We start from the raw sequence: 27,726 nt of genomic DNA, 5'->3' as shown, positions 1-27,726 counted from the left end.
TTTATCTGTCTCTTGAAGAGATAAGATCTCTATAAGCTAGAAACAGATAAAACAGACACGGCGCCACATGGTGCAAAATAAAAGCGATAAAAACCAAGGGGCAAATGGAGGGAATTTGCTCACCTAGGGTCGTGGACACCGGTTAGGATGTCGTAAACGTATGAGAGCTGCTGCCAGGTCCGTGCACAAACAAAGCAAGTTTGTTGTCAAGAGATACTGCAAATCCAACGGAGAAAAAGGGGACCAAACGGCGCTGCTCAGAATGGATATCAGATGAAAGGAAATTGTGAATAAATAATATATTTATTAGGAAATAGGGTAGGCTACGCGTTTCGACGCCGGACTGGCGTCTTCATCAGGCCAATGCACACAGTGCGGTAGTTGCACCTTTATATACATGGAGGAATTGACAAAAGGTTGGCTAAAAATTAGTGAAAAAAACCGCCAAACATAGGCGGGTCAGAGGTCAGACAGAGCGTTTACCTGATGTTTACAAACATATTTTAAGATTTACATAAAAACATAAAAACATAATGACATAAATGTATTAAAAGATGCCTCTATGGAGAAAAACACAAATTGAACCTTTTATGAAACGTTGACATTTCTAAGGAGAATGTGTATCTCAAGAACGGCTGGTGACACGCAGGGTTTGAAACGCACAACAGTTCAACATGTGGGAAATGAGCCGCACGATGGAACGCAACAAGTAGGTAGGGTCGATTTGTGAATGAATGGACTCTGGAACACACCAGGACCGCAAACAGTGGGTCACGTGGGGCAAGGAAAGTGACCACAAAGCATCTGGGACATGCACCGTATATTGGGCTGCAAGACTGCGAGGGCGATTGAACCGGAGCAGGGTACGTAATTCAAAAAAATTAATTTGTATTTCGGACCGTATTAATATAAAATATAAATTAATGTGATTTTATAGGATAGAAAAAGAAAGTGAAAAGGAAGGATAATGAAATTATATATATATATATATATAATTTCATTATCCTTCCTTTTCACTTTCTTTTTCTATCCTATAAAATCACATTAATTTATATTTTATATTAATACGGTCCGAAATACAAATTAATTTTTTTGAATTACGTACCCTGCTCCGGTTCAATCGCCCTCGCAGTCTTGCAGCCCAATATACGGTGCATGTCCCAGATGCTTTGTGGTCACTTTCCTTGCCCCACGTGACCCACTGTTTGCGGTCCTGGTGTGTTCCAGAGTCCATTCATTCACAAATCGACCCTACCTACTTGTTGCGTTCCATCGTGCGGCTCATTTCCCACATGTTGAACTGTTGTGCGTTTCAAACCCTGCGTGTCACCAGCCGTTCTTGAGATACACATTCTCCTTAGAAATGTCAACGTTTCATAAAAGGTTCAATTTGTGTTTTTCTCCATAGAGGCATCTTTTAATACATTTATGTCATTATGTTTTTATGTAAATCTTAAAATATGTTTGTAAACATCAGGTAAACGCTCTGTCTGACCTCTGACCCGCCTATGTTTGGCGTTTTTTTTCACTAATTTTTAGCCAACCTTTTGTCAATTCCTCCATGTATATAAAGGTGCAACTACCGCACTGTGTGCATTGGCCTGATGAAGACGCCAGTCCGGCGTCGAAACGCGTAGCCTACCCTATTTCCTAATAAATATATTATTTATTCACAATTTCCTTTCATCTGATATCCATTCTGAGCAGCGCCGTTTGGTCCCCTTTTTCTCCGTTGGATTTGCAAGATCTCTATAAATCAAGGCAACCTTTCTTCTTGTTGCTTGTTCCTCTTGTTGGTTTGGGAGGGAGCATTAACTAAGTGGTCTATTTTCCCCAATATGCCAAACCTTCTTATAGTATTTTTCAGCTGGATATATGAAAAGATGGCCCCGGGGTCTAAGACATGTTTGGTCTTAATCTTTTCAAAGTTTACCAGTCCACTGTCGTCTATTAGGTCGTTCAATGTCTAAAGCCCTTTCTTCTGCCAACACCTTGAATTCCAATATGGGATAATCTGTTGAAAGTATGAGATCCTAAAATCTGATAGTTTTATGCTGTCTAATGCCTTACCTTCGATTTTATGAAATCGTGTCCTCTCTTTCAGATGATCTCCTATGAGCTTGTTTGTCGGGGTACCTAGATCTAGAATGGAGAACAGCATTAGCTGCCTCAATGACCAACCCCTCGGCAGGCCATCTGCCTCCAACTGAACCCATGGCATTAATGTTTTTTCTACCCACCAAAATCTCAGTGTCTCTACACATGAGGCCAAGTAGTAGGTGTGCAGATCTGGGAGTCCCATTCCCCCTTCCTTTAATGGAAGGGTCATGATTCTATCTGTGATGCATACTTTACCTCTTCCCCACCCCATATAAAATGCAGCATTAGACGCCGTAGCTCGTCCACAAATTTACGGGTGAACTTCAACGGAATGCACCGAAATGTATATAATATAATGGGTAGCACAGACATTTTATATGCGTTTATCCTAGTGACCCAAGAGAGGTTAACTCTTGATAGTTTTTGGAGTATCTCTTTGACCCTGTTCACCAACCCAGACTGGTTTTGTCTTACTATATTTCTAATATCTGGGGCTATCGTGACTCCCAGATAAGAAATTCCAGTGCTTACCCACTTAAAAGAGTATAGAGATTTCAATTGTACTTCCATTGAAGAGCGTATGTTGTGTGGAAGCAACTGTGATTTAGTTTAATTTAATCTATAGAAAGAAACCTTAGAATACTCGGCCAGAATTCCTTTAATATGTCTCAAGGAGATCTCCGAGTCTTCACAAATAATAATATCTTCTGCGTAAAGGGTTGTTAGATGACTATCCTTTCCTACATTAACCCCTATAATGTGTTCTTCATCTTTTCAGGACTGCACTAGAGGTTCAACCATCAGATTATATATTAATGGGGAGATAGGGCACCCTTGCCTAGTAAAATTAAATATCCCAAATTTATTGGATGCAAAGCCGTTGTAATAAACTCTTGCACTTGGTAACGTATAGAGGGCTAAGATTGCGTACAGGTACATACCTGAAAAACCCAATTTTCTCAGAACCGCTTTGAGAAAACCCCAGTTCACCCTGTCGAATGCTTTCTCTGCATCAAGTGACAGTAGTGCACTGGGGCAGCCCCTCTTCTTTACAATCTGGATCAGCCTGATCACCCTTCTGATAGCATCTCTTGTTTGCCTGCCCGGAATGAAGCCCATCTGATCAGTTGATACCAATGTGCAGATTACTTTCCTCAATCTTGTGGCTAGAATATTAGAAAATATTTTCAAATCGCCATTAAGCAGTGATATGGGCCTAACATCACCTGGATGGTTGCCTTTTTCCCCTTCTTTTGGTATTGTCACTATTGAGCCCTCCAACATTTCATTTGGAAATGGGGTCTGGTTCCCAACTATATTATATATTTTAAGTAAATATGACGCCAATATATCTTTTTTATATATATAATTTCCATTGACCAACCCATCAGGGCCTGGTGCTTTGCCCCTTTTTAAAGTAGTAATACTATTTTTGACCTCTTCCAAAGTCATCGGCAGGCTCAACATTTTTAACTGTTCTAGTGTCAGGCGTTTAAGTGCAACAGAGTCTAAGAAACTATTTATCTGTTCCTCTGAAGGATTAAACATGGTTTCATCTTCACTCAGGTTATACAACATTTGATAATATGCTGCAAAGGTATCCGCAATATCTTGCGGAGAGAAATGTTTTCCTCCTTTAGGATCTTCTAGATAGTCTATCCTATTTCTCAAGTTTCGTTGTTTCAATCTGTTACTCAGGATTTTTCCCACTTTATCTCCCATGTGGTACATTTTAACCTGATCCTTTCGGAGAGCAGATCTATATTCTTCCAAAAACAATGAACGGATTTGTGATCTCACAAAGTTCATCTCCATCAAAATATCTGGCCGAGAGTTCTCTTTGTGTTCCTTTTCCAATTGCTGCAGCTCAACACTTAACTCCTCAAATTTACCTGTCTTTTTTTCCTAAGCTGATGAACAAGGCTAATACAATTCCCTCTGATTACGGTTTTATGAGCATACCACAAAATATGTTCTGATGTCTCTTCCCTATCGTTGAATTTAAAATACTCCTGCAGGGCTTTATCAATACTTTCCCGGACCTCCTCTTGGGTTAGCAAGTCAAATTTCATTCTCCATTGTGATCTGGGATTGACCCTCATACCACTCTCCCATGTCAGAATTATTGGTGCATGGTCTGACCACACCTTGTTCAGTATCTGTGAATTGCAATTACTATGCAAAAATGCAAAATTTATAAGAAAAAAATCTATTTGTGAGTGCGTGCTATGCCGTCCTGAGTAGAAAGTGTAATCCCTTTCAGAGCCATGCCCGTATCTCCATATATCATGTAAGTTATGGCTCCTAGCTAGTTGTTTCAACTCTTTACGTGTATGTACTTCTCTTGAGAGATCTAATTTACCATATTGAAATCCCCTGCAATGAGGAGACAGGTTGCCAACCTATCCCCCAATAGTTTAAATATATTTTTAAGGAATTTAATTTGGCCCCGATTTGGTGCGTTTATATTGAAAATGGTATATGTTTGTTGTTCTATCACGCATTTGATGAGTATGTATCTTCCTTTATAATCTACAATGACCTCCTGACAGTTAATTTGAAAGTTGAACCTAAATGCAATTGCCCCCCCAGTCTTTTTCCCTTCAGAATTTGCAAAATAAATATTATAATATTTATTATGAGCAAATCTAAAATTATATTTTTTCAGAAGATGTGTTTCTTGAAAGAGGGCGATGTCACATTCTGCCTTTATTGCGTCTTTCCATTCGAGAAATCTCTTCTGTGGGGAATTTAGGCCATTAACATTTAATGAGAAAGTACACAGTCGCATGCTAGCTCAAACAAAATTGCTCAGTGTGGAAGTGACCGCCAGACGTGCAACGCAAGGTAAACAGGGATGCCAGGGAAGTCAGAGTAAGGTGGAGGAGAGAGAGAGAGAGGAAACAAAAGACAAAGCGGACAAAAGAGAGAGGGAAAAGAATAAATAAATAAATACATTTAAAAAAATTAAATAAATACACATACACACATAAAAAATATACAGTAAAGGAAATAAGTATTTGATCCCTTACTGATTTTGTAAGTTTGCCCACTGTCAAAGACATGAACAGTCTAGAATTTTTAGGCTAGGTTAATTTTACCAGTGAGACATAGATTATATATATATATATATATATATATATATATATATATATATATATATATATATATATATATATATAAAAAGAAAATCCCATAGTCAAAATTATATATATTTATTTGCATTGTGCACAGAGAAATAAGTATTTGATCCCCTACCAACTATTAAGAGTTCAGCCTCCTCCAGACCAGTTACACGCTCCAAATCAACTTGGTGCCTGCATTAAAGACAGCTGTCTTACATGGTCACCTGTATAAAAGACTCCTGTCCACAGACTCAATTAATCAGTCTGACTCTAACCTTTACAACATGGGCAAGACCAAAGAGCTTTCTAAGGATGTCAGGGACAAGATCATAGACCTGCACAAGGCTGGAATGGGCTACAAAACCATAAGTAAGACGCTGGGTGAGAAGGAGACAACTGTTGGTGCAATAGTAAGAAAATGGAAGACATACAAAATGACTGTCAATCGACATCTATCTGGGGCTCCATGCAAAATCTCACTTCGTGGGGTATCCTTGATCCTGAGGAAGGTGAGAGCTCAGCCGAAAATTACACGGGGGGAACTTGTTAATGATCTCAAGGCAGCTGGGATCACAGTCACCAAGAAAACCATTGGTAACACATTACGCCGTAATGGATTAAAATCCTGCAGTGCCCGCAAGCTCCCCCTGCTCAAGAAGGCACATGTACAGGCCCGTCTGAAGTTTGGAAATGAACATCTGGATGATTCTGAGAGTGATTGGGAGAAGGTGCTGTGGTCAGATGAGACTAAAATTGAGCTCTTTGGCATTAACTCAAATCGCCGTGTTTGGAGGAAGAGAAATGCTGCCTATGACCCAAAGAATACCGTCCCCACTGTCAAGCATGGAGGTGGAAACATTATGTTTTGGGGGTGTTTCTCTGCTAAGGGCACAGGACTACTTCACCGCATCAATGGGAGAATGGATGGAGCCATGTACCGTCAAATCCTGAGTGACAACCTCCTTCCCTCCACCAGGACATTAAAAATGGCTCGTGGCTGGGTCTTCCAGCACGACAATGACCCGAAACATACAGCCAAGGCAACAAAGGAGTGGCTAAAAAGAAGCACATTAAGGTCATGGAGTGGCCTAGCCAGTCTCCAGACCTTAATCCCATTGAAAACTTATGGAGGGGGAGCTGAAGATCCGAGTTTCCAAGCGACAGCCTCGAAATCTTAATGATTTACAGATGATCTGCAAAGAGGAGTGGGCCAAAATTCCATCTAACATGTGTGCAAATCTCATCATCAACTACAAAAAACGTCTGACTGCTGTGCTTGCCAACAAGGGTTTTGCCACCAAGTATTAAGTCTTGTTTGCCAAAGGGATCAAATACTTATTTCTCTGTGCACAATGCAAATAAATATATATAATTTTGACAATGTGATTTTCTGTTTTTTTTTAAATATAATCTATCTCTCACTGGTAAAATTAACCTAGCCTAAAAATTCTAGACTGTTCATGTCTTTGACAGTGGCCAAACTTACGAAATCAGCAAGGGATCAAATACTTATTTCCTTCACTGTATACAGTATATATATATTCAAAAAAATGAATTCTAATATATACCATTATACATGCTATCCTATGAGGATTACTCTGCTCCTTGTCAAGGAATAGTGTCCTCACAGTGCCCATATATTGCTGGGCTCATGATGTCAGGTGGGTGCCCATCGGGTGGAGAGGGCATGGTTTCATTGAATAACTAATGCTCCACTGCGAGACTATCCGCTCTTTTAATGACATGGCAAACAGAAAGAAGAATGGAAAAAGGGAAAAAACAAAACAAAAAAAACAACAAAAAGGGAACAAAAAGTATGGGCATACAAAAGAAGAGAACGTAAGGGTACGTTCACACGACCTACCGATTAAAAAAAATGGGTGAAACCCAGGAGCTGCCCTCCCTTGAAAACAGCTCCGCATTTCCAGACGTCCCTCAGTAAGCGCACAAACACACCCCAATGGTACGTATGTATCACATCCCAAGAAAACACCCACCAGGCTTGAGTCCTAAACTTTTTGTGGTTAGACGTTCAGACGTTCAGACGTTCCAGGAGCTCACTCTTCGACCTATATACGGTGAGGAAGGGGAGGGGAGGAAATAAAAAAAGGAGGGAATAGAATGCCACGTAGAAGTCAAGTCCTTTCAGACTTGCTGCCAGTCCTGAGGGATTCTAATTGGATATTTGGGTGCTTTTGAAGTCTGGGAAACTTCTGCCAAGAGCCCCCAGGTGACGAATTGAGCCCTTGCTGTATTTACATCCGAATAGGTAAACATATTGCCACCTTTAGTCACCATCAAACGTACAGGGAAGCCCCATTGGTAGCGAATATTATGTGCCTGCAGAGCGTCTGTAACTTCTCTATATTCACGCCTTTTTAATAGCGTTGCAGGAGAGATATCCTGCAATGGGTTTATACCTTTAAATTTGCCCCATAAGCCCTCTTGAATTCATCTTTAATGTGAAAGAAATTAATCTTCACAATAATATCTCTGGGTGCCTCATTTGGAGCTCTATTAGATTTCCGTAATCTGTGGGCCCGGTCTATTTTTAGATCTAGGTCAATGGACTCTGGGAGAACTGCTAACATAAGCTCCCATATGAATCTGACCAGCTGATCATCTTTAACTGATTCCGATATTCCACGTATGCGTATGTTATTACGCCGAGATCTGTCCTCTAGATCCTTTCATTTCATTTTACAGGACTCCAGTTCTTTTTCTAGTTGGCATGAATGATCTAAGAGGGCGTTGTAGTTTTTTGTTATTGTTCCTCAAGTCTAGTGGTGCGATCACCTAAGCCTGTAATATCCCTCTTCATGTCCTGGATTATATCCTTGAAGTCCTGCTGTAATGTTATCCTGAAATTTTCAAATAGCCTTTCCATGAGTCTCTCTGTGGGATTCCCATCAGCAGCTTGTTTTAGTGGTGTTGTGTTAGAAGGGCTTAGGGGGCTAGTAGGTTTTTGTAATTGTCTATCTGGCGATGCAGACGAAGTATCGCTGGCTTGCGATTCACCTTCTCCCAGATAATAGTCTGTCATCTTCCTTGTAGACCTTGTGTTTTTCTTCCCCATACTATTACCCAAGATGAACAGAGGGTTTTGTACTTTGGATTGGTTACTATTGTGGGATACCTGTAGTTGAACTGGCAGATTCCGCTATAGTATTAGCAGCTGACTTGTTTTTAAAATGTGACTTTGTTTGACAAGTTATACAGCAGTTAGCTCATTCTCTAAACTGCCTCATTTCAGCAGCAGTTCATCAGTTCCCCCTTTCCTTGGAGTATAAAACAAAATGTTTAATGTGTGTGTGTGGGTCAGCTCCCCCTTACTTCACATTCCTCTTTGCACGTTTCAGTTCAGAAGAGGCTGTAACATAGCAATGCCCACCATAGTTTCATATATAGCAGAGTTAAAGGAGCTCACTCAGAGAGAACAAACCCACGGTGATATAGAGCTCTCAGTAGCAAGTACTAGCTCTATAATTGTCACCCTTTTTTTTTTTTTCCAGCAGTAAGTTGTAGATAGTAATAAGGGTAATGAGGGTAATTAATACTTGGAAGGTAGGTAGGAATAAGCTAACCAGCCGTCCCATATATCTTAACGCATGCCAACCTGACTAGCCCCCAATACACAGATTTCCAGCCTCTTGTAGTTTGCCACTTCATGCCACTTGAAGCTTTATGCTTCACCTTCAGGCATTCTCCTCAGTGATCCCCTGGAAAATAGCTGCCACTGTCAGGGAAATATATGGATATGCAGTCCATCTCTTACATCTGTTTCCGTATAGCGGTGGGAGCGATATGGAAGGTAGTGGCTGTCAGTAGCTATCTGACTGTTATTAATGGTTACTTCTGCCGGCTGCAACCTCATCTATCTACTCCCGTACAGTTGCATAGACAATCGTTGAAGCAGTCGTGTCACTGATCTGAGTTATTCCATCCGATTGCTAGAGGTTACAAGCAGCAGACATTCCCTGCATGTCCAACCATTCCAGCATGCTCCCTAGCTGGAGCGCGTCTCTCCTCCTCTCCACCCGGTGACCGGAACTCACGTGCACCTCACACGTCAGACATCACCCACCCTCACACGTCACACGTCAGACATCCACCACTCCTGGAAATTGATCCCCCGAAATATATTTAGACACAAAAAGGAAATAAAATCTGCCTTGAGAGAATATTTTGATATTAATGATAATGAAGAGGTCTCGAAGGCAACTCTGTGGACGGCCCATAAAGCTGTCATCAGAGGTATCTGCAGTGGACTACAGGCAAAATGTTAAAAATCTGAGGATACAGAACTGAGTCGTTTGATGAATGAATTAACAATTCTGAAAAAAAAAACATAAGGAAGAACCATTGGATAATACGCTATGTCAAATAGAAGAAGTTCGCAGAAATATCCAAAAATCCTTAATCTGGGAATACTGTCACAATTTAAGATATGTTAAAGCCCACCATTATGCAATGGGAGATAAGGCAAGTCGCCTATTAAGTCTCCGAGCTAAGAATCAAAACGTTTCCAGAGCAATAACTAAGCTAGTAGATGAGAAAGGTAATATAACATACAACCCAAAGACTATAATGAATATATTTGCGGATTATTATAAAGATCTCTACAATATAAAAGACGACACCCAATTAGAACATCCTACACAAGATTTAATCGGGTCTTATCTAAAAAAGATAAATTTACCCACAATAAATGCAGAGCAACTTATGAAATTGAATAAAGAATTTACATTAGGAGAAGTCCGGAAAGCAATTATATCTTTAGCCACGTGTAAAGCGCAGGGACCAGACGGGTTTATTAATGAATATTATAAAGAATGCGTTGATCAGCCTGTCCCATATCTGGTTGCCCTCTTTAATTCATTTGGAACAGAAGGACTTCCTCCTAGAGAAATGCTAGCTGCTAAGATTGTGACTATATATAAAACAGGTAAAGATACTATATTGCCGGGAAGCTACAGACCGATATCTCTTCTGAATGGATATATAAAAATATTTGCATCAATTATGGCTGAGAGACTTCGGTCAATAATACATACTCTAATAGCGAGAGATCAAGTCGGATTTATGCCGAATAGACAAACACGTGATGCAACCAGGAGGGGGTTGATCTGATAGAGGTTGCTAGTTGCTTGCGAATGCCCAGTGCACTCATCTCCTTAGATGCTGAAAAAGCTTTTGATAGAGTGCACTGGGGATTTCTTCAAGCAACGCTGAGAAAATATGGTTTTGGTGGCTTTTTTCTAAGGGCAGTATTGTCTCTTTATACTCAGCCCAATGCAATAGTATCTAATTCAGGATTTACATCAATTATTATTACGAACGGAACCAGTCAGAGATGCCCCCTTTCCCATCTGATTTTACATCTCATTCTTGAGCCTCTTGCTCAAATAATAGGACAAAATGTGGAGATCCATGGAATTAACAGTGGAACATCAGAATTTAAAGTAGGACTCTATGCTGATGATATTATTGTAACTTGTTCGGACCATGAAGGCTCTTTTAGAGCTCTAAAGAAAGCTATAGACGAATTTTCGCAGGTTTCCTACTATAAATTAAGTGACAACAAATGCCAAGTTTTGGGAATAAATTGCCCTGGTGACCTTAAGACCTCTTTGGAAAATAAATATAATTATAGATGGACAGATAAGGGATTTATTTATTTATGAATTTTTATTTCATATTAATTGAAAGCTACTATAATATATAACATAACCAAGTTAAAACAAAAAGATTTCAGAGGAATTAATTAAATATAAGAGAGTTAGTCTCTCATGGATAGCAAGAATTAATATAATTAAGATGAATATATTACCCCTAATACTATACGCATTTAGATGTATTCCGCTGTTCTTTCCTAAATCTTTAACTACGGAATTAAACTCACAAGTCCTTTATCTGGGGATATAAACGGGCAAGAATTTCAAGTCACATTATGTTTAGTCATATGAATAGAGGTGGTATGGGGGTACCAGATATAGGGGCTTATCAAATAGCAGCATTACTAAATATTACTGGCTTGAATATACTGGTGAACCGTGGGTTCAGATTTAATGGATGCAGTTAAAAAAAAATTCTCATTTAAAGGAATGCTTTTAAACTATTGGTTGGATAAAACGAAAAAGATTGAGACTGGTTTAGAATCAACTTAAATTGCTCTAAAAATGTGGAATAAGTATCCCTAAAAGAAATGGGTTTAAAGATCGAATTGAAAGATATTCAATTATACCACTTAAAATAAGTTCTAGCAGACTTCAATTTCCAGTTCTGGGAACAACATGGAATACAATCCTTGGGGGAAATATATGAAGGAGGTAAAATTAAGACATTTGTGCAACCGAAGAAAGTATAAAATATACCAAATCCACAGATCTTTTCCTATCAGAGACTTAACTCTCTTCTAAAGGGCTTGGGGCTAATTAAAAAAATAAATCCAGTAGGTGGCACACCTCGTGGGTATAGTGGTTACCTTCACTCGGGTCAGAAAATTAAAGGAGGTATTTCGCTTATTTATAGCGATATCATCAACTCCAGAGCCAAAGAGAAGCTTACCTTTATGTTGAGCTGGGAAAAGGAGTTCGATAATAGCTATCCATTGAGAGTTTGGCGTCAAGCAATAAAACAATTATAGAGAGGAAACGATGGACTGCACTTCTGGAAATGGACTGTTCAGGTGCTATAAGAGCTCGGGTTTGGATACCCCACAACTTGTGTAGAAAAAAACAACCCGAGCACTCAAGTGTAAAGATGAATATAGGAATCAATGTAAGAAAAAATGCAACAATTTTTTTTTATTTCCAAGATATGAATTTGTTATAGTATGGATGATTCATTTGTAATAGGCGATTTTTTTCTTTGACGTTTCTACCTTTTTTTCTACACAAGCAATAAAACAAGATAATAAATACTCTCTCTGTATTAATCATATAGAAGCCACAAAAAAGACTCAACCAAGGTGGCATTTGTCCCCATTGAAACAAAAAAAGAAAAGATGTACCCAGAATACTTGGGCATGTGTTGGAGAAAATGTAACGTATTAGCAAACTTAAAACATATGTGGTGGGATTGTCCCAAAATTAAACATTTCCAAATTTGTAGGCGAGTTATATCACCTTCACCTGAGGTGGGGATTTTAAATATATTTTTTGAAGGTATTCCTTTAGAGTGCAGATGGAAAGCTAACCAGATCTTAATTTCTGCAAGATCATTAATAGCCTCAAACTGGAAAGGAGATAAAATTATGGCTATTCAGATGGTAATTGCCAAAGTGAATCAATGCTATACCTATGAAGCGTGTTTAGTGGATAGTGGAATACTACGTTTTCAACAAACTGTTAGAAAATGATGTGGATGGCTATTCCATGATGGACTCAGTCTCTTAGTCTGGAAATAACTGATATGTTTCACCATGTATAGTGTAATTATGGTCTTATTTATTTATTTTTCTGTTTCATTCCTCTCTTCCCTCTCTTTCTCTCTTTTTTTGGTCCATCTGTGGGGGTCTTGAGATGTGGGTTTAGAGGAGATATTTGAGAGCATTTTTATGCTATTGTAATGTATCTAAAATGTTTTGGAATATTGTAAATATGAATAAAATTACAGTGCTCCATCACTTGTTTGAAAAAAAAAGGACTGCAGAGTTATCGCTGTGTTATCTGTGGTGTTACATAGGACTGCAGGTAACATCTACATTATCTGTATTCAGAGTTATCGCTGTGTTATCTGTGGTGTTACATAGGACTGCAGGTAACATCTACATGATCTGTAGTCAGAGAGTTATCACTGTCTTATCTGTGGTGTTACATAGGACTGCACGTAACACTACTACATTATCTATACTCAGAGAGTTATCACTGTGTTATCTGTGGTGTTACATAGGACTGCAGGTAACATAACTACATTATCTATACTCAGAGAGTTATCACTGTGTTATCTGTGGTGTTACATAGGACTGCAGGTAACGTCTACTACATTATCTGTACTCAGAGAGTTATCACTGTGTTATCTGTGGTGTTACATAGGACTGCAGGTAACGTCTACTACATTATCTGTACTCAGAGAGTTATCACTGTGTTATCTGTGGTGTTACATAGGACTGCAGGTAACATAACTACATTATCTATACTCAGAGAGTTATCACTGTGTTATCTGTGGTGTTACATAGGACTGCAGGTAACGTCTACTACATTATCTGTACTCAGAGAGTTATCACTGTGTGTTATCTGTGGTGTTACATAGGACTGCAGGTAACATCTACTACATTATCTGTACTCAGAGAGTTAGCACTGTGTTATCTGTGGTGTTATATAGGACTGCAGGTAACATCTACTACATTATCTATACTCAGAGAGTTATCACTGTGTTATCTGTGGTGTTACATAGGACTGCAGGTAACGTCTACTACATTATCTGTACTCAGAGAGTTATCACTGTGTTATCTGTGGTGTTACATAGGACTGCAGGTAACGTCTACTACATTATCTGTACTCAGAGAGTTATCACTGTGTGTTATCTGTGGTGTTACATAGGACTGCAGGTAACATCTACTACATTATCTGTACTCAGAGAGTTAGCACTGTGTTATCTGTGGTGTTATATAGGACTGCAGGTAACATCTACTACATTATCTCACAGAGCTCAATTATAAATACTTATTCATTTTGCTAGCAAACCCATGTAATGGGTTTTCTATACTAGTTTATGTGTGTCTAGGCAGACCCAGCATCAATGTCACATCATCACTGGGACCAACAGGGAGAGTGGCCCTGCCGCTGCCTCTATTGTAAATACATCACCCATTGGGGGTTAAAGGTTTAATATAATGTTGGTTACATAACTAATATATTTTGTTGACATTGATCTGCATTATGAATCTTTTTGCCTAAACTCAGTTATCTACGTGTTTACCAAGGCTATCTCTAATTTTTCTGTTATTGCTACTACTACAACTAATATTTCTACTGTTGCTGATGCTACTGTTTTTGTTAAACACTTGTTGCGTAATAAAACATAATACTAATAAATTATTCTTACACCCAAAGAATTAGGCCTCCCTTTTTTGAAAAAAATACTTAAAGCGGTTGTCTCATCAAGATAACCCCTGTCTGGTAGACCTATCCAATACATTGCACCTAGGCTAAGAACATACGTTGGTAGAACAGAGACAGGGGCATTCATAAATAGCAGATAACCACTGTGCAAAAACGGAGTGTAGTGCATCATTGAATACTCTCTAGTAAATCTCTCATCTTTGAGCAAATTTCTCTGGTATATTTCAATCCCATTATCCCATAAGTCATGGGACATTAGAACATTTAATTCTAATATGATCATGGCTTTCTTGCCTTCAGCGTTCCTTTCTACTTGTACAGGCTGAACATGCGATATTTCAGATAATTTCAAGAATTTTAGACAAGAACAAGGTGTCACATATGAAATGAGTGAAGACTTGTATTATGTTACGCAGCTTTGCAACTTCTTAATATACAAATTTTGTTTTATTAAAACTGGCGTACTTTCTGAGATTTGCGCCATTCTCCACAGTGCAACTTGCGCTATATTCATCAGCAGTGGAACATTTGTTTTAACATTAAATTCTAGTACTTACAACTGGATATCAAGGAATATTCTTCTATCATCTCCCACATGGATTCGCCATATACAGTCTTCTCCTTCTGTATATAGATCAGGCCAGTTTGGTGACAATATAACCCCAGCAGGGGTAGACAACTCACCACCACACATTGCTGGATGAAGAAAAAAAAATATGATAAAAATAACCAGAGATGCAGACCTGTATACAGTTAGGTCCAGAATTATTTGGACAGTGACACAAGTTTTGACATATTAGCTGTTTACCAAAACATATTGAATATACAGTTATATAATCAATATGGGCTTAAATTGCAGACTCTCAGCTTTAATTTGAGGGCATTGACATCCTAATTTGAGGAAGGGTTTGGGAGTTACAGCTCTTTAATATGTAGATGCCTCTTTTTCAAGGGACCAAAGGTAATTGGACAATTATCTCAAAAGCTATTTAGTGGGCTGCATGGGCTATTCCCTCGTTAATCCATCATCAATTAGGCAGGTAAAAGGTCTGGAGTTGATTCCAGGTGTGGCATTTGCATTTGGAAGCTGTTGCTGTGAACCCACAACATGAGATCAAAGGAGCTCTCAATGCAAGTGAAACTGACCATCGTTAGGCTGAAAAAAATGAAGAAATCCATCAGGGAGATAGCACAAATGTTAGGAGTGGCCAAATCAACAGTTTGGTACATTCTTGAACAAAAAGTGTGCACTGGTGATCTCGTGAACTCCAAAAGGCATGGAAGTCCATGGAAGATAATAGTTGTGGATAATCGCAGAATCCTTTCCACGGAGAAGAAAAACCCCTTCAAAACATCTACCCAAGTGAAGAACACCCTCCTGGAAGTAGGTGTATCAGTATCTACGTCTACCATAAAGAGAAGACTTCATGAGAGCAAATACAGAGGGTTCACCAAAAGGTGCAACCCATTAATCAGCCTCAAATATAGAAAGGCCAGATTACACTTTGCCAAACAACATGTAAATAAGCCAGCACAGTTCTGGAACAGCATTCTTTCGACAGATGAAACGAAGATCAACCTGTAACAGAATGATGGGAGGAAGAAAGTATGGAGAAGGCTTGGAACGGCTCATGATCTGAAGCACACCACATCCTCTGTAAAACATGGTGGAGGCAGTGTGATGGCATGGGCATGCATGGCTGCCAAAGGCACTGAGTCACTAGTGTTTATTGATGATGTGACTGAAGACAGAAGCAGCCGGATGAATTCTGAAGTGTTCAGGGATTTACTTTCTGCACAGATTCAAGCAAATGCAGCAAAGTTGATTGGACGTCGCTTCACAGTACAGATGGACAATGACCCAAAACATACTGCGAAAGCCACCCAGGAGTTTTTTAAGGAAAAGAAGTGGAACATTCTGCAATGCCAAGTCAATTACCAGATCTCAACCTGATCGAGCATGCATTTCACTTTCTTAAGATAAAACTTAAGGCAGAAAGACCCACAAACAACCAATAACTGAAGACAGCTGCAGTAAAGGCCGGGCAAAGCATCACAAAGGAGGAAACCTAGCGTTTGGTGATGTACATGGGTTCCAGACTTCATGCCGTCATTGGCTGCAAAGGATTCTCTACAAAGTATTAAAAAAAAAACATTTTATTTATGGTAATGTTAATTTGTCCAATTACTTTTGAGCCACTGAAATGAGGAGGATGTGTAGAAAAATTGTTGCAATTCCTAAACGTTTCACAGGATATTTTTGTTCAACCCCTTGAATTAAACCTCAAAGTCTAAACTTCAATTGCATCTCAGTTGTTTCATTTCAAATCCAATGTAGTGGCATGAAGAGCCCAAATCATGAGGATTGTGTCGCTGTCCAAATAAGTCTGGACCTAACTGTATATAGAATAATGCCTGCCCTACTGTAAATTATAAGACTATTAGAAGTCACAGGAGTTCTCCATCTGTACAAAACCTACCAGGCTACATGCTTTTCCTTTTCTATTAAATTATTAAACTGTTGTAAACAACTAAGAGACACTTTATATGTAGTATATTGGGTTTTGAGTGTAAAAAAACCTGTTGCTAAATATATTTACAGAGGAGAAATGTGTTAAATTGGAGAGCACAGAGCCATCTGAAGGAACCTTGAGTGTAGGTGAGCGCTCATCTGAGAACACTGCCCGCCAGATACTTTATTGTATAACAGAAATATCAGTGATTTTTATTATACATACAATCAGGTACCCAGTAGAGAATAACAGTATGAAAAGTTTATATGGTCACTATGAGACTGAGTTATATACTGTACAGTTTAGATCATATAGTAGAAGGTGACAATGGCGGTCTTACCTCTGCAGAGAGGTTCTGTATCATTCCAGTACGGGTCTTTCATATTTATACACTCTATGATAGATGGTCCTTGTTCCAGAGAGTGGCCAGGGTCACAAGAAAACTCAATCACGGTTCCCATACTGTATGTGGGGTCTGTTGTTGTGAAGTTGCCATTTTGTATATACGGTTCATAGCAGTGTCCTCTTTCAAAGGCTTTAAGTGAATGAAAGACAATTATTGTCATTGTGTTAAAGAAAATATTTACCAAGTGATTTCTATTCAGAAAATCAAAATAAGTCATAGAACAATTTCACTAAGGCTACATTCATACGAGCGTATCAGATACACGCGCGTGAAAAACGCGCGTAAATCTGGTCCATGTGTGTTGCGTATGCATCAGTGTGCTTTGCGAGTGGCATGCGTTATTCACGCACTCACAAAGCACATTTTTTTTTATCTAATTGATGGGCAAATTGTACTTGTAGCTTCCATTCACTGTAGTAGGGCGGAAAGGAAGCGACAACCCCTCCTAGCAACATTTTCATCACTCTTTTAGCCCCACAATCTTTGCTGGGGGCAGGGAAACCACTGTCTAATAGCCTGGCTGCCAAAGAACCAAAGCCAAATACACTTTACCATTCATCACACAAATATTAATAATACAAATTATTTTTATCTGGTTTTACACTTGCTTAGAATGGTAATAACATCACTGCCTGATCTTTCCATTTCTCAGCAAGATGTTCTTAATCTCTACTTAAGAAGGTCCAAGCGCTGGCAATAACTTGCTCAGATTGTTCTTAGTAACAAGGATGTTCATCAGATTTTTTAATACTTCACATGAGCTGCAGGAATTTGCAAGATTAATGTAGATTTTTCTCAGAGTGGAAGAAATACATTGCTATTTATTAATATTCTATGTAAAAATTGCCCTATGTCAGAATGTGTTAAAGCTTTCATTTATCTTGTGATAATTCATTGCATTGTAATGAACTGTAGTGCACCCAGGAATATTAGATCTAAAGTAATAGTAAAGGATTATGATTAATGTATTACATCTGCTCAGCAATACAACATTAATACAGGTGCTTGTCAATTACTATAGTCAGTGTGTGTTTAAAGGAGTTGTTCATTTTGGTCAAATCCCTACTTGTAGACGAGTCCCTTAACAATAAGCTGATCACATTCCCTTGCTGACAGTAGGTGTTCAATTTCTCTGCAGTGCCGCCACAGGGGAAATTAAGCATTACATGGTACCCATTCATATCAGTGGTTTGACTGAGTAATGCAGGGCAGCCGAGAGAGATGCTCTTTGTAGCCACTCTCCACTCTGACCATGAGATGAGCATCCTGTATAAGGAGACCCCCTTTATTAACTCAGAATTCTGTAATAAGTTTAAATGAAAATGAGTTTTCTAAATCGAAAACAGCTTTATTAAAGGAGTTTTCCAATCCTTTTTTTTTTTTTTTAAATCAATGCAATGTTCCTCTATTAATATATTAGTGCACTCTGACTATCTTTTTCTTGATAATAAATGGTTTTAGTAACATTACTCCCTATTGTTTACCTTGAGAGGTTTGTTTTGCTCAGTAAGTTCATTCCTCTTCTCTTCCTGTGTTTCTCCTCCCTGCATGCACTGCTCTAGTCCCAGCATGCAATGTGCATGCAGCAGTGCACTTGCTCCGCCTACTACACCCAGCTCTACTAACTTCTGCAATCTCAGTCTTCATTTTGGTGCTCTCATTCTATTACTGATAGCACAAGCTGAAATCACTGGATATCTGCGTTTTTAACCTCTTAACGCCGAAGGGCGGATATATCCGTCCTCAGCAGCAGCTAGTTCGCGCAGGAGGACGGATATATCCGTCCTGTAATCGTGCGGGCACTGTCACTGTACCCACGCGATCAGCGGTAGGAGCACGGCTGTTATACACAGAATGGCTCCTGCTGCAACTGCGGGAATCGAAGCGCGCTCCGATTCTGGCAGTTTAACTCATTAAATGCCGCTGTCAATAGTGACAGCGGCATCTAATGTGTTTGACAGAGGGAGGGAGCTCCCTCTGTCCCCCCATCGGCGCCCCCGCAAAGAAATCGCGGGTCGCCGTCGGGTTTCCATGGCAGTGGGGGTCTAACAAAGACCCCCAGGTCTGTCTTCAGCATCTGCCTGTTAGGCGATGCCTCCGGCATGACCTAACAGATTGCCTGTCAGTTTTACACTGACAGGCAATAATGCTTTGGTATACTAAGTATACCAAAGCATTATATATACGATCAGCACATCGCATAGTGAAGTCCCCGGGTGGGACTAAAAAAAAAAAATGTCAATCAGTTAAATAAAGTTGGTGAAAAAAATAAATAAAAAAATTACAGTGAAAATCAAATAAAACTACTTTTTTTGCCCAAAAAGTGGTTTTATTTAGTAAAAGTGTCAAAACAAATCACACATACACATATATGGTATCCCCGCGATCGTAACTACTCGAACAATAAAATGAACACATTAATTAAACCGCCGGATGAACGGCGTCCAAAAAAACCGCAAAAAAACAACGGCAAAATTCGCTCTTTTCTCCCATTCCCCCCATAAAAAATTAAATAAAAATTAATCTATAAGTCTTATGTACCCCAAAATAGTACTAATGAAAACTACACATTGTCCCGCAAAAATCAAGCCCACATACGGACACATCGACGGAAAAATAAAAACGTTACGTCTCTTGGAATGCGGCGATGCAAAAACAAGTAATTTTTTTCTAAAAGGCTTTTTATTGTGCAAACGTAGAAAAAACATAAAACCTTACATATATTTGGTATCCCCGTAATCGTGCCGACCCATAGAATAAAGTTAACATGTTATTTACGCTGCACAGTAAACAGCGTAAACTTATAACGTGAAAATCAATGCTGGAATAGTGGTTTATTTTCAATACTCTCCGAAAATAAAGTTAATAAAAGTTAATCGATATATTATAAGCATCTAAAAATGGTACAATTACAAAATACAACTCGTCCTGCAAAAAAACATCCCTTATTACGGCTATGTCCACAGAATAAAAAAAAAGTTTTGACTCTTGGAATGCGACCGTGAAGAAACAAACAATAATCCAAAGGTCATTAACACGCAAAATGGCCTGGTCATTAAGGGGTTAAACGGTTTGAAGAGGTCTTGTGGTACCAAAACAGTGGAAACCCCCAAAAGGTGACCCCATTTTGGAAACTAGACCCCTTGAGGAATTCATTGTAGTTTTCTTGGGGTGCATGCGGCTTTTTGATCCGTTTTTATTCTATTTTTAGGTGGCGTGGTGACTAAAAAACAGCAATTCTAGTATTGTTTTTTTATTCTATTTTTGTTACAGCGTTCACCGTGCGCTATAAATGACATATTCACTTTATTCTATGGGGCGATACGATTAGGGCTCATTTACACGAGCGTGTTATACGTCCGTGCAACGCGCGTCGCAGGGACCTATGTTAGTCTATGGGGCCGTGCAGACAGGTGCGTAATTTTCACGCAGCGTATGTCCGCTCCGTGAAACGCACAACGTCCTATATTTGTGCGCTGTTCGCTCATCACGCACCCATTGAAGTCAATGGGTGTGTGAAAACCACGCATGTCACACGGAAGCAATTCCGTGGGACAAGCGTGATTCGCGCAACAGCAATGTAAAGGATGAATGAAAACAGAAAAGCACCACGTTCTTTTCTGTTTACAAACATCCAAACGGAGTGTCATAATGATGGCGGCTGCGCGAAAACCACGCAGCCGCGCATCATAAAGGGCTGACACACGGAGCTGTTAAGTGCCTTTTGCGCACGCAAAACGCCGCGTTTTTTGCTTGCGAAAAACGCACACGCTCGTGTAAACCCGGCCTTACGGCGATACCAGATGTTTAGAGTTTTTTTTATGGCGTTTGCACAATAAAATACGTTTTGTAAACAATCATTCACTTTTTGTGTTACCTTATTCTAAGCGCCATAACTTTTTTATTTTTCCATAAATAAAGCCGTGCGAGGACTTATTTTTTGCGTAACGACCTGTAGTTTCAATCATTGCCATTTTTAGGTACATGCGACTTTTTGATCTATTTTTAATAAATTTTTGGGGAGGTGAAGTGACCAAACAATTGTGATTTAGGTACGGTTTATTATTATTTTCTTTTACGGCGTTCACCGTGCGGGATAAATAAAGACATCATTTTGTAGTTCAGGCCGTTACGGACGCGGCGATACCAATTATGTATAGTTTATTTATTTATATATTTTTATTAATAATAAAGGACTGATAAGGGAAAAAAAGGGGATTTTTTCACTTTTAAAACTTTTATTTTCTTATTTTTACACATCTTTTTTTAACTGATCGCTATTTAACTGATCACTATTCTAATACACTGCACTACATGCGTAGTGCAGTGTATTAGAACTGTCAGCTACTCACTGACAGCAAGCATAGTGGGTCCTGACTTTGTCAGGACCCACTAGGCTTCCGTCGATGGCATAGCCGGACGCCATTGTTTGGTGTCCGGTTGCCATAGTAACCATCGCCGGCCGCTATCGTGTAGCAGGCCGGCGATGGTAACTTAACCCCTAAAAAGCCGCGATCTCTATTGAACGCGGCTTTTAAGGGGTTAAACAGCGGGGACACAGCGATCGGTCCCCGCTGTAGGAGCTGCGGCACCTGCTGTACGAGACAGCAGCTGTCACAGCTCCTGCATCTGTCGGGAAGACGGCCGAAACGGCCGTTATTCCCGCAACTTCATATTCCGTCGCTAATTGATCCCTTATATAAATCAACCTAAAATCTGATCCTAGAACTTTATACTAACCACACTGAGGATGAATAAATATTTATTACACGTATCCACTAGGACACTAACGTTATACACCTTCAACCTTGCGCATGCGCAGTGTAATATACACGGCCGCTGAAGACGCGGCCACATAATTTCACAGAGCATGCGCGGTGGAGTGTGTTAACCACGCATGCTCTAATCAGATAGAGAAGCACGTGGTACGGTTACGTCATTTGTGACGTAACCGTACATTTTGAAAGCCGGAAACCGGAAGCAAGGTAGCAGACCAAATGGACGGGTCTGCACAGGAAGTGCAGATTTTGCATTACTAAGGGGGCGGTGACGGAAGAGGATATACGACGCTACAGCCATCTGATGAAACGTAAGTACATTGCAAAGTTATATATTTTTCATTGCTTAATTTAAATGAATGTATTTTTTTACTTCCGGAAAACCCCTTTAATAAAAGTCAAATTTTCTTAGAACTACACTTTGGTTTAAGCATGTAAAACTCTATAAAAGTTTTGCAATGAATAAAGTTTACATACTAAAATTTTAGTCTAAACATTATTATGTATTGGTAAAATATGTATAATAGTTAGCCGTTAATAAATCAGGTTCATTTTGTGACTCCTCTTAGACCTCCCATTTTTTAGACACTTTCAAGTCAAGACTAGGAAGATGCAAATAAGGGCATGACCACACATGGCGGAATTCCTCCGCAACTGTCCGCATCGATGCCGCACAGAATCTGCGTTGCAGATTCTGCAGCGGATCTGCACAAAATGTGCAGTACATTGATGCGGACTAGCTGCTGCAGACTGCGGGAAAAGTGCTTCCCTTCTCCCTATCAGTGCAGGATAGAGAGAAGGGACAGCACTTTCCCTAGTGAAAGTAAACGATTTTCATACTTACCGGCCGTTGTCTTGGTGACGCGTCCCTCTTTCGGCATCCAGCCCGACCTCCCTGGATGACGCGCCAGTCCATGTGACCGCTGCAGCCTGTGCTTGGCCTGTGATTGGCTGCAGCCGTCACTTACACTGAAACGTCATCCTGGGAGGCCGGACTGGAGACAGACGAAGGGAGTTCTCGGTAAGTATGAACTTATATGTTTTTTTACAGATACATGTATATTGGGATCGGTAGTCACTGTCCCGGGTGCAGAAACAGTTACTGCCGATCGCTTAACTCTTTCAGCACCCTGGACAGTGACTATTTACAGACGTCTCCTAGCAACGCTCCCGTCATTACGGGAGCCCCATTGACTTCCTCAGTCTGGCTGTAGACCTAGAAATACCTAGGTCCAGCCAGAATGAAGAAATGTCAAGTTAAAAAAGCAAGACGCATCCGCAGCACACATAACATGTGCATGACAGCTGCGGACTTCATTGCGGAACTTAGAATCTCCATTGAAGTCAATGGAGAAATTCCGCCATGAGTCCGCCACTGCTCCGCAACAGACAGAGCATGCTGCGGACACCAAATTCCGCTCCGCAGCCTATGCTCCGCAGCGGAATTGTACGCATCGTGTAAACGAACACTGCTAAATTAAAGTGAAAGTCAATGGAGAAACGGCTCCGCTGCGGATTAACGCTGCGGAGTGTCCGCAGCGGAATTTAAGTGGAATTCCGCCATGTGTGAACCCGCCCTAAATCTCTAAAACCCATAATAAATTTGTTACTCGCCATGTATGTCACATTTCTGCAATTTATGCCACAATTCTGGCGCATTTTGTGCAATAACAAAAAGGTGAAGGAGGAAGAGGGCTGGCACTGGCCAAATTCCGACAATGTTACACCTGCGTGGAGATCCTTTCCGGCATATGATATAGAGTCTGCTTTTTTATTTTGCCCACAGGGTGCTCATCGACAAGTACAGCATGCTGAAGTGTAATTATAGAAGGTAGAAAAATCGAGCCACTCACCGTTTGCGGAAATAAAACTTCTTTATTAATCAAGATCTTGGTCTGTATGGTGTGGAATGAACCTACAGCCGTTTTGCGCTACACACACTTTTTCGTGTGCAATATCTCCCCTTAGCATTTTCAAGATCTAGACTAGGTATTTAAAGGGAACCGGTCACCAGAATTTCACCCATTGAACTTTACTTATCCCTCACTAGCCGATGCTATAAAAAGTTCATTGCCGTTATCCCCCTCTCCTAAACTCCTCCTCGGACTGTAAATAACGGTCCGCAAACATTTTGCTCTTTTTATCGTAATAATCCGGTGTCCCTTTGTGCGCACACCCCAAGATAGGATATCAATGCACAAGCGCAGGATTTTGTGTGCTGGCGGGAGGCGATTAGCTGTCAATCAAAAGTAAGGAGGCGGGGTAAACTCGGAAAGACTTGAGGAATGAAGATATGACTCTTTTCAACCGAAGATATGACTCTTTTATGCTCATTAGCATACGGTGGGGGAACACTAAAAAACTGAATACTAAAGCTACAGAGCCGACTAAGAAGGCAATTATAGGTTATATAGAAATGATTTTTCACCCACTACCACCTGGTATTGCTGTTTTAATAGGTGAAATGCTGGTGACAGGATCCCTTTAACCCCTTAACGACCAAGGACGAAAATGAACGTCATGGTCGGCTGCTAGTTCCCGCACCATGACGTTCATTTTCGTCCGCATTTCAAACTGTCACTCTGTGTAAACACAGAGTGACAGACCCGCGCTGACAGTTGTCCCCGGCAGCTGAGACATCAGTCTTGCCGGACAGCGGACCATCGCCGCTGATTTCGGCAGTTAACCCCTTAAGTGCGGCGACGGATTGCCGTCGCCGCATTTAAGTGGTTTGAAGCACATCAGCAGCCCCCACGAAGTGATCGTGGGGGCTACCGATGCTTGTCACGGCAATCGGAGGTCAGATAATGACCTCCGGGTTGCCATGCACGGAAGCCTCGGAGGAACAGCCTCCGGCCGTTCCTCCTCTGCTTCCTGTCAGTGTGACAGTCACGTCACAATGACAGTTAGAGTACATTACACTACGTGTGTAGTGTAATGTACTCTAGCAGCGATCAAAGCTGCAAGACTAAGTGTCCCCTAGTGAGACAAGTTAAAAAAGTAAAAAAAAGTAATAAAAATGTTTTAAAAAAAGTGTAAAAATAAAAGTTATAAGTTCTATAAACACTAAATGCTTTTTTTCCTATAATAAGACTTTTATTATAGAAAAAAAATGAACACGTTAAAAAAGTACACATATCTGGTATCACCGCGTTCGTAACGAACCCAACTATAAAACTATAATGTTATTTTTCCCGCACGATGAACACCCCAAAAAAAATCAATAAAAAATTACGACAGAATCGCAATTTTTTGGGTCACCACCGCTCCCTAAATAAAGAATAAAAAGTGATCAAAAAGTCGCATGTACCCGAAAATAGTACCAATAAAAACTTCTATCCGTCCCGCAAAAAACAAGCCCTTACACAGCTTTTTTGACTAAAAAAATTAAAAAATTATGGCTCTCAGAATATGGTGACACAGAATTTTTTTTTTTTATAAATAAGTCATTTTATTGCGCAAATGCTAAAAAAAAGGACCAAACCTATATACATCTGGTATCGCCGTAATCGTACCAACCCGCAGAATAAAGTAAAAATGTCATTTATAGCGTACGGTGAGCGCCGCAAAAAAAAACCCTAAAAAACGGTGTCAGAATTCCTGTTTTTTGCTCAGGATTGCAAAAAAATTGAATAAAAAGTGATCAAAAAAAATCGCATGTACCCCAAAATGGTACCAATGAAAACTACAGATTGTCCCGCAACAAATAAGCCTTCACACCACTCTATTGATGGAAAAATAAAAAAGTTATGGCTCTTGGAAAGCGGGGAGTGAAAATCTAAAATATGAAAGCAAAAAATGGATCAGTCCTGAAAGGGTTAATTCATTTCTAATGAAAAAATGTATGACCCCATGTGGGGTATTTCCGTACTCGGGAGAAATTGCTTTATAAAAAAATGGTTGTTTTTTTCCTCCTTTATCCCTTGTGAAAATGAGAAAATGCAACATTTTAGTGGAAAAAATGTTGATATTAATTTTCGCGCCCTAATTCTAATAAACTCTGCAAAAGACCCGTGGGGTGTAAATGCTCACTATACCCCTAGAAAAATTCCTTGAAGGTTTTTCCAAAATGGGGTCACTTTTGGTGGGTTTCCACTGTTTTGGTCCCTCCAGTGCATTGCAAATGCGACATGGCACCGAAAACCATTCCAGCAAAATCATAAATCCAAATGGCGCTCCTTCCCTTCTGAGCCCTGCTGTGGGTCCAAACAGCAGTTTATTACCACATATGGGGTATTGTCGTAATCGGGAGACATTGCTTTACAAATGTTGGGGTGCATTTTCTTCGTTATTCCTTGTAAATAATAAAAATTTCTATGTTGTTTCAGAAAAAAAGTACATTTTAATTCTTACAGACTAATTTCAATATATTTAGCGAAAAACCTGTGTGGTCAAAATAATTACTATACCCCTAAATAAATACCTTATGGGGTCTAGTTTTCTAAATGGGGTCGTTTATGGGGAGTTTCTATCGTTCTGGCAGCTCAAAGCCTCTCCAAATGTACAGTGGGGCCTAAAACATTTTCAAGCAAAATATGAGTCCTGAAAGCCTCCGGGTGCTCCCTTCCTTTTGGGTCCTGCCGTGTGTCCAGGCAGCGCATTAGGGCCACAATGTTGGTATTTTTGAAAACAGGAGAAACAGGGTGATAGATTTTGTGGTGTGTTTCTTCATTCTCATGGTCGCTTTACAAAGAAATTGGTCTTCAAACTGATACTTTTATGAAAAAAAGTGAAATATTATTTTTTTTCACCTGCTATGTATTAAATTTAGCAAAAAACTGTGGTGTCAAAATACTTACTATACCCTTAGGTAAATACCTTAAGGGGTCTAGTTTTCTAAATGCGGTCATTTGTGGGGGTTTCCACCATTCTGACACCTATGAGCCTCTGAAAACCTGGCTTGGTGCAGGAAAACAAAATGTACTTCAAAATTTATAAAATTATTATTCAATTTGTAAGTCCTCTAAATTGCTGAAAATTTATTTTATTTTTTCAAAAGTGCTGCCAAAATGGAGTAAAGAGATAGAAATATATATTTAATTAAAAAAATTGTACAGTATGTGTGTACATATGTGACATATTGCAGTTAAAAATAGGGGAAAATGGTAATTTTTACAAAATTTCTTCCATTTTTCAATTTTTTAATTAATTTCCGCAAATCGTATCAGTCTACTTTTACCACTAAAATAAAGTACAACATGTGACGAAAAAACAATGTCAGAATTACTTGGATATTCAAAACTTTCACAGAGTTATTCTCTGATAAAGTCAGACATACCAGATTTGACAAATCTGGCTTGGTCATTAAGGTACAAACATGCCCGGTCATTAAGGGGTTAAGGGTTTTTTTTTATGTAAACAAGAATCTTTTCATCTGCTAACAGCAAACAGAGGCCCTGAGATGGTGAGAATTTGGGACACATAGCCTATGATAAGAGGTACTCTGGGCATTTTATATTGACGACCTATTCATAGGATAGGTCATCCATAACAGATCGGTTGGGGTCCATCTCCCGACACCCCCACCAATGAGGTGTCGCCAATCATTGCCGCGGCCTATTCAATGTTAACCAGGCACAGCACCATTCACATTCATAGCGGCCTGGGATTTCAGTTCAGTCCTTCAATTATATGTGACCGAAACTGCAATACCAAGCACAGCAGCTGTGGAAGTGTATGGCGCTGTGCCTGTAAACTGGGAAAAGGCTGGTGCAATGAGTATTGCGGCCCCTTCAGTCA

At 39.7% G+C, this 27,726-nt stretch overlaps 1 protein-coding gene across 1 annotated transcript in view; it reads right to left on the bottom strand.

Annotated features, from left to right (window-relative positions):
* SEZ6L (seizure related 6 homolog like) overlaps positions 1-27,726 on the bottom strand; it is a 546,424-nt gene that overhangs the window by 84,971 nt on the left and 433,727 nt on the right. Inside the window, exons 9-10 of the mRNA XM_075830799.1 lie at positions 17,144-17,338; positions 14,848-14,986 (exon numbers count right to left, since the gene is read on the bottom strand). Of these exons, the coding sequence (XP_075686914.1) occupies positions 14,848-14,986; positions 17,144-17,338 (334 nt within the window). The remainder of the gene's footprint in view (positions 1-14,847; positions 14,987-17,143; positions 17,339-27,726) is intronic.

The sequence above is a fragment of the Rhinoderma darwinii genome, chromosome 1 (genome assembly GCF_050947455.1).
Source record: "Rhinoderma darwinii isolate aRhiDar2 chromosome 1, aRhiDar2.hap1, whole genome shotgun sequence".
Lineage (NCBI taxonomy): Eukaryota > Metazoa > Chordata > Amphibia > Anura > Rhinodermatidae > Rhinoderma > Rhinoderma darwinii.
The sequence above is the reverse complement of the archived record's forward strand: the minus strand, read 5'-3'. Positions and strand labels throughout refer to the sequence as shown.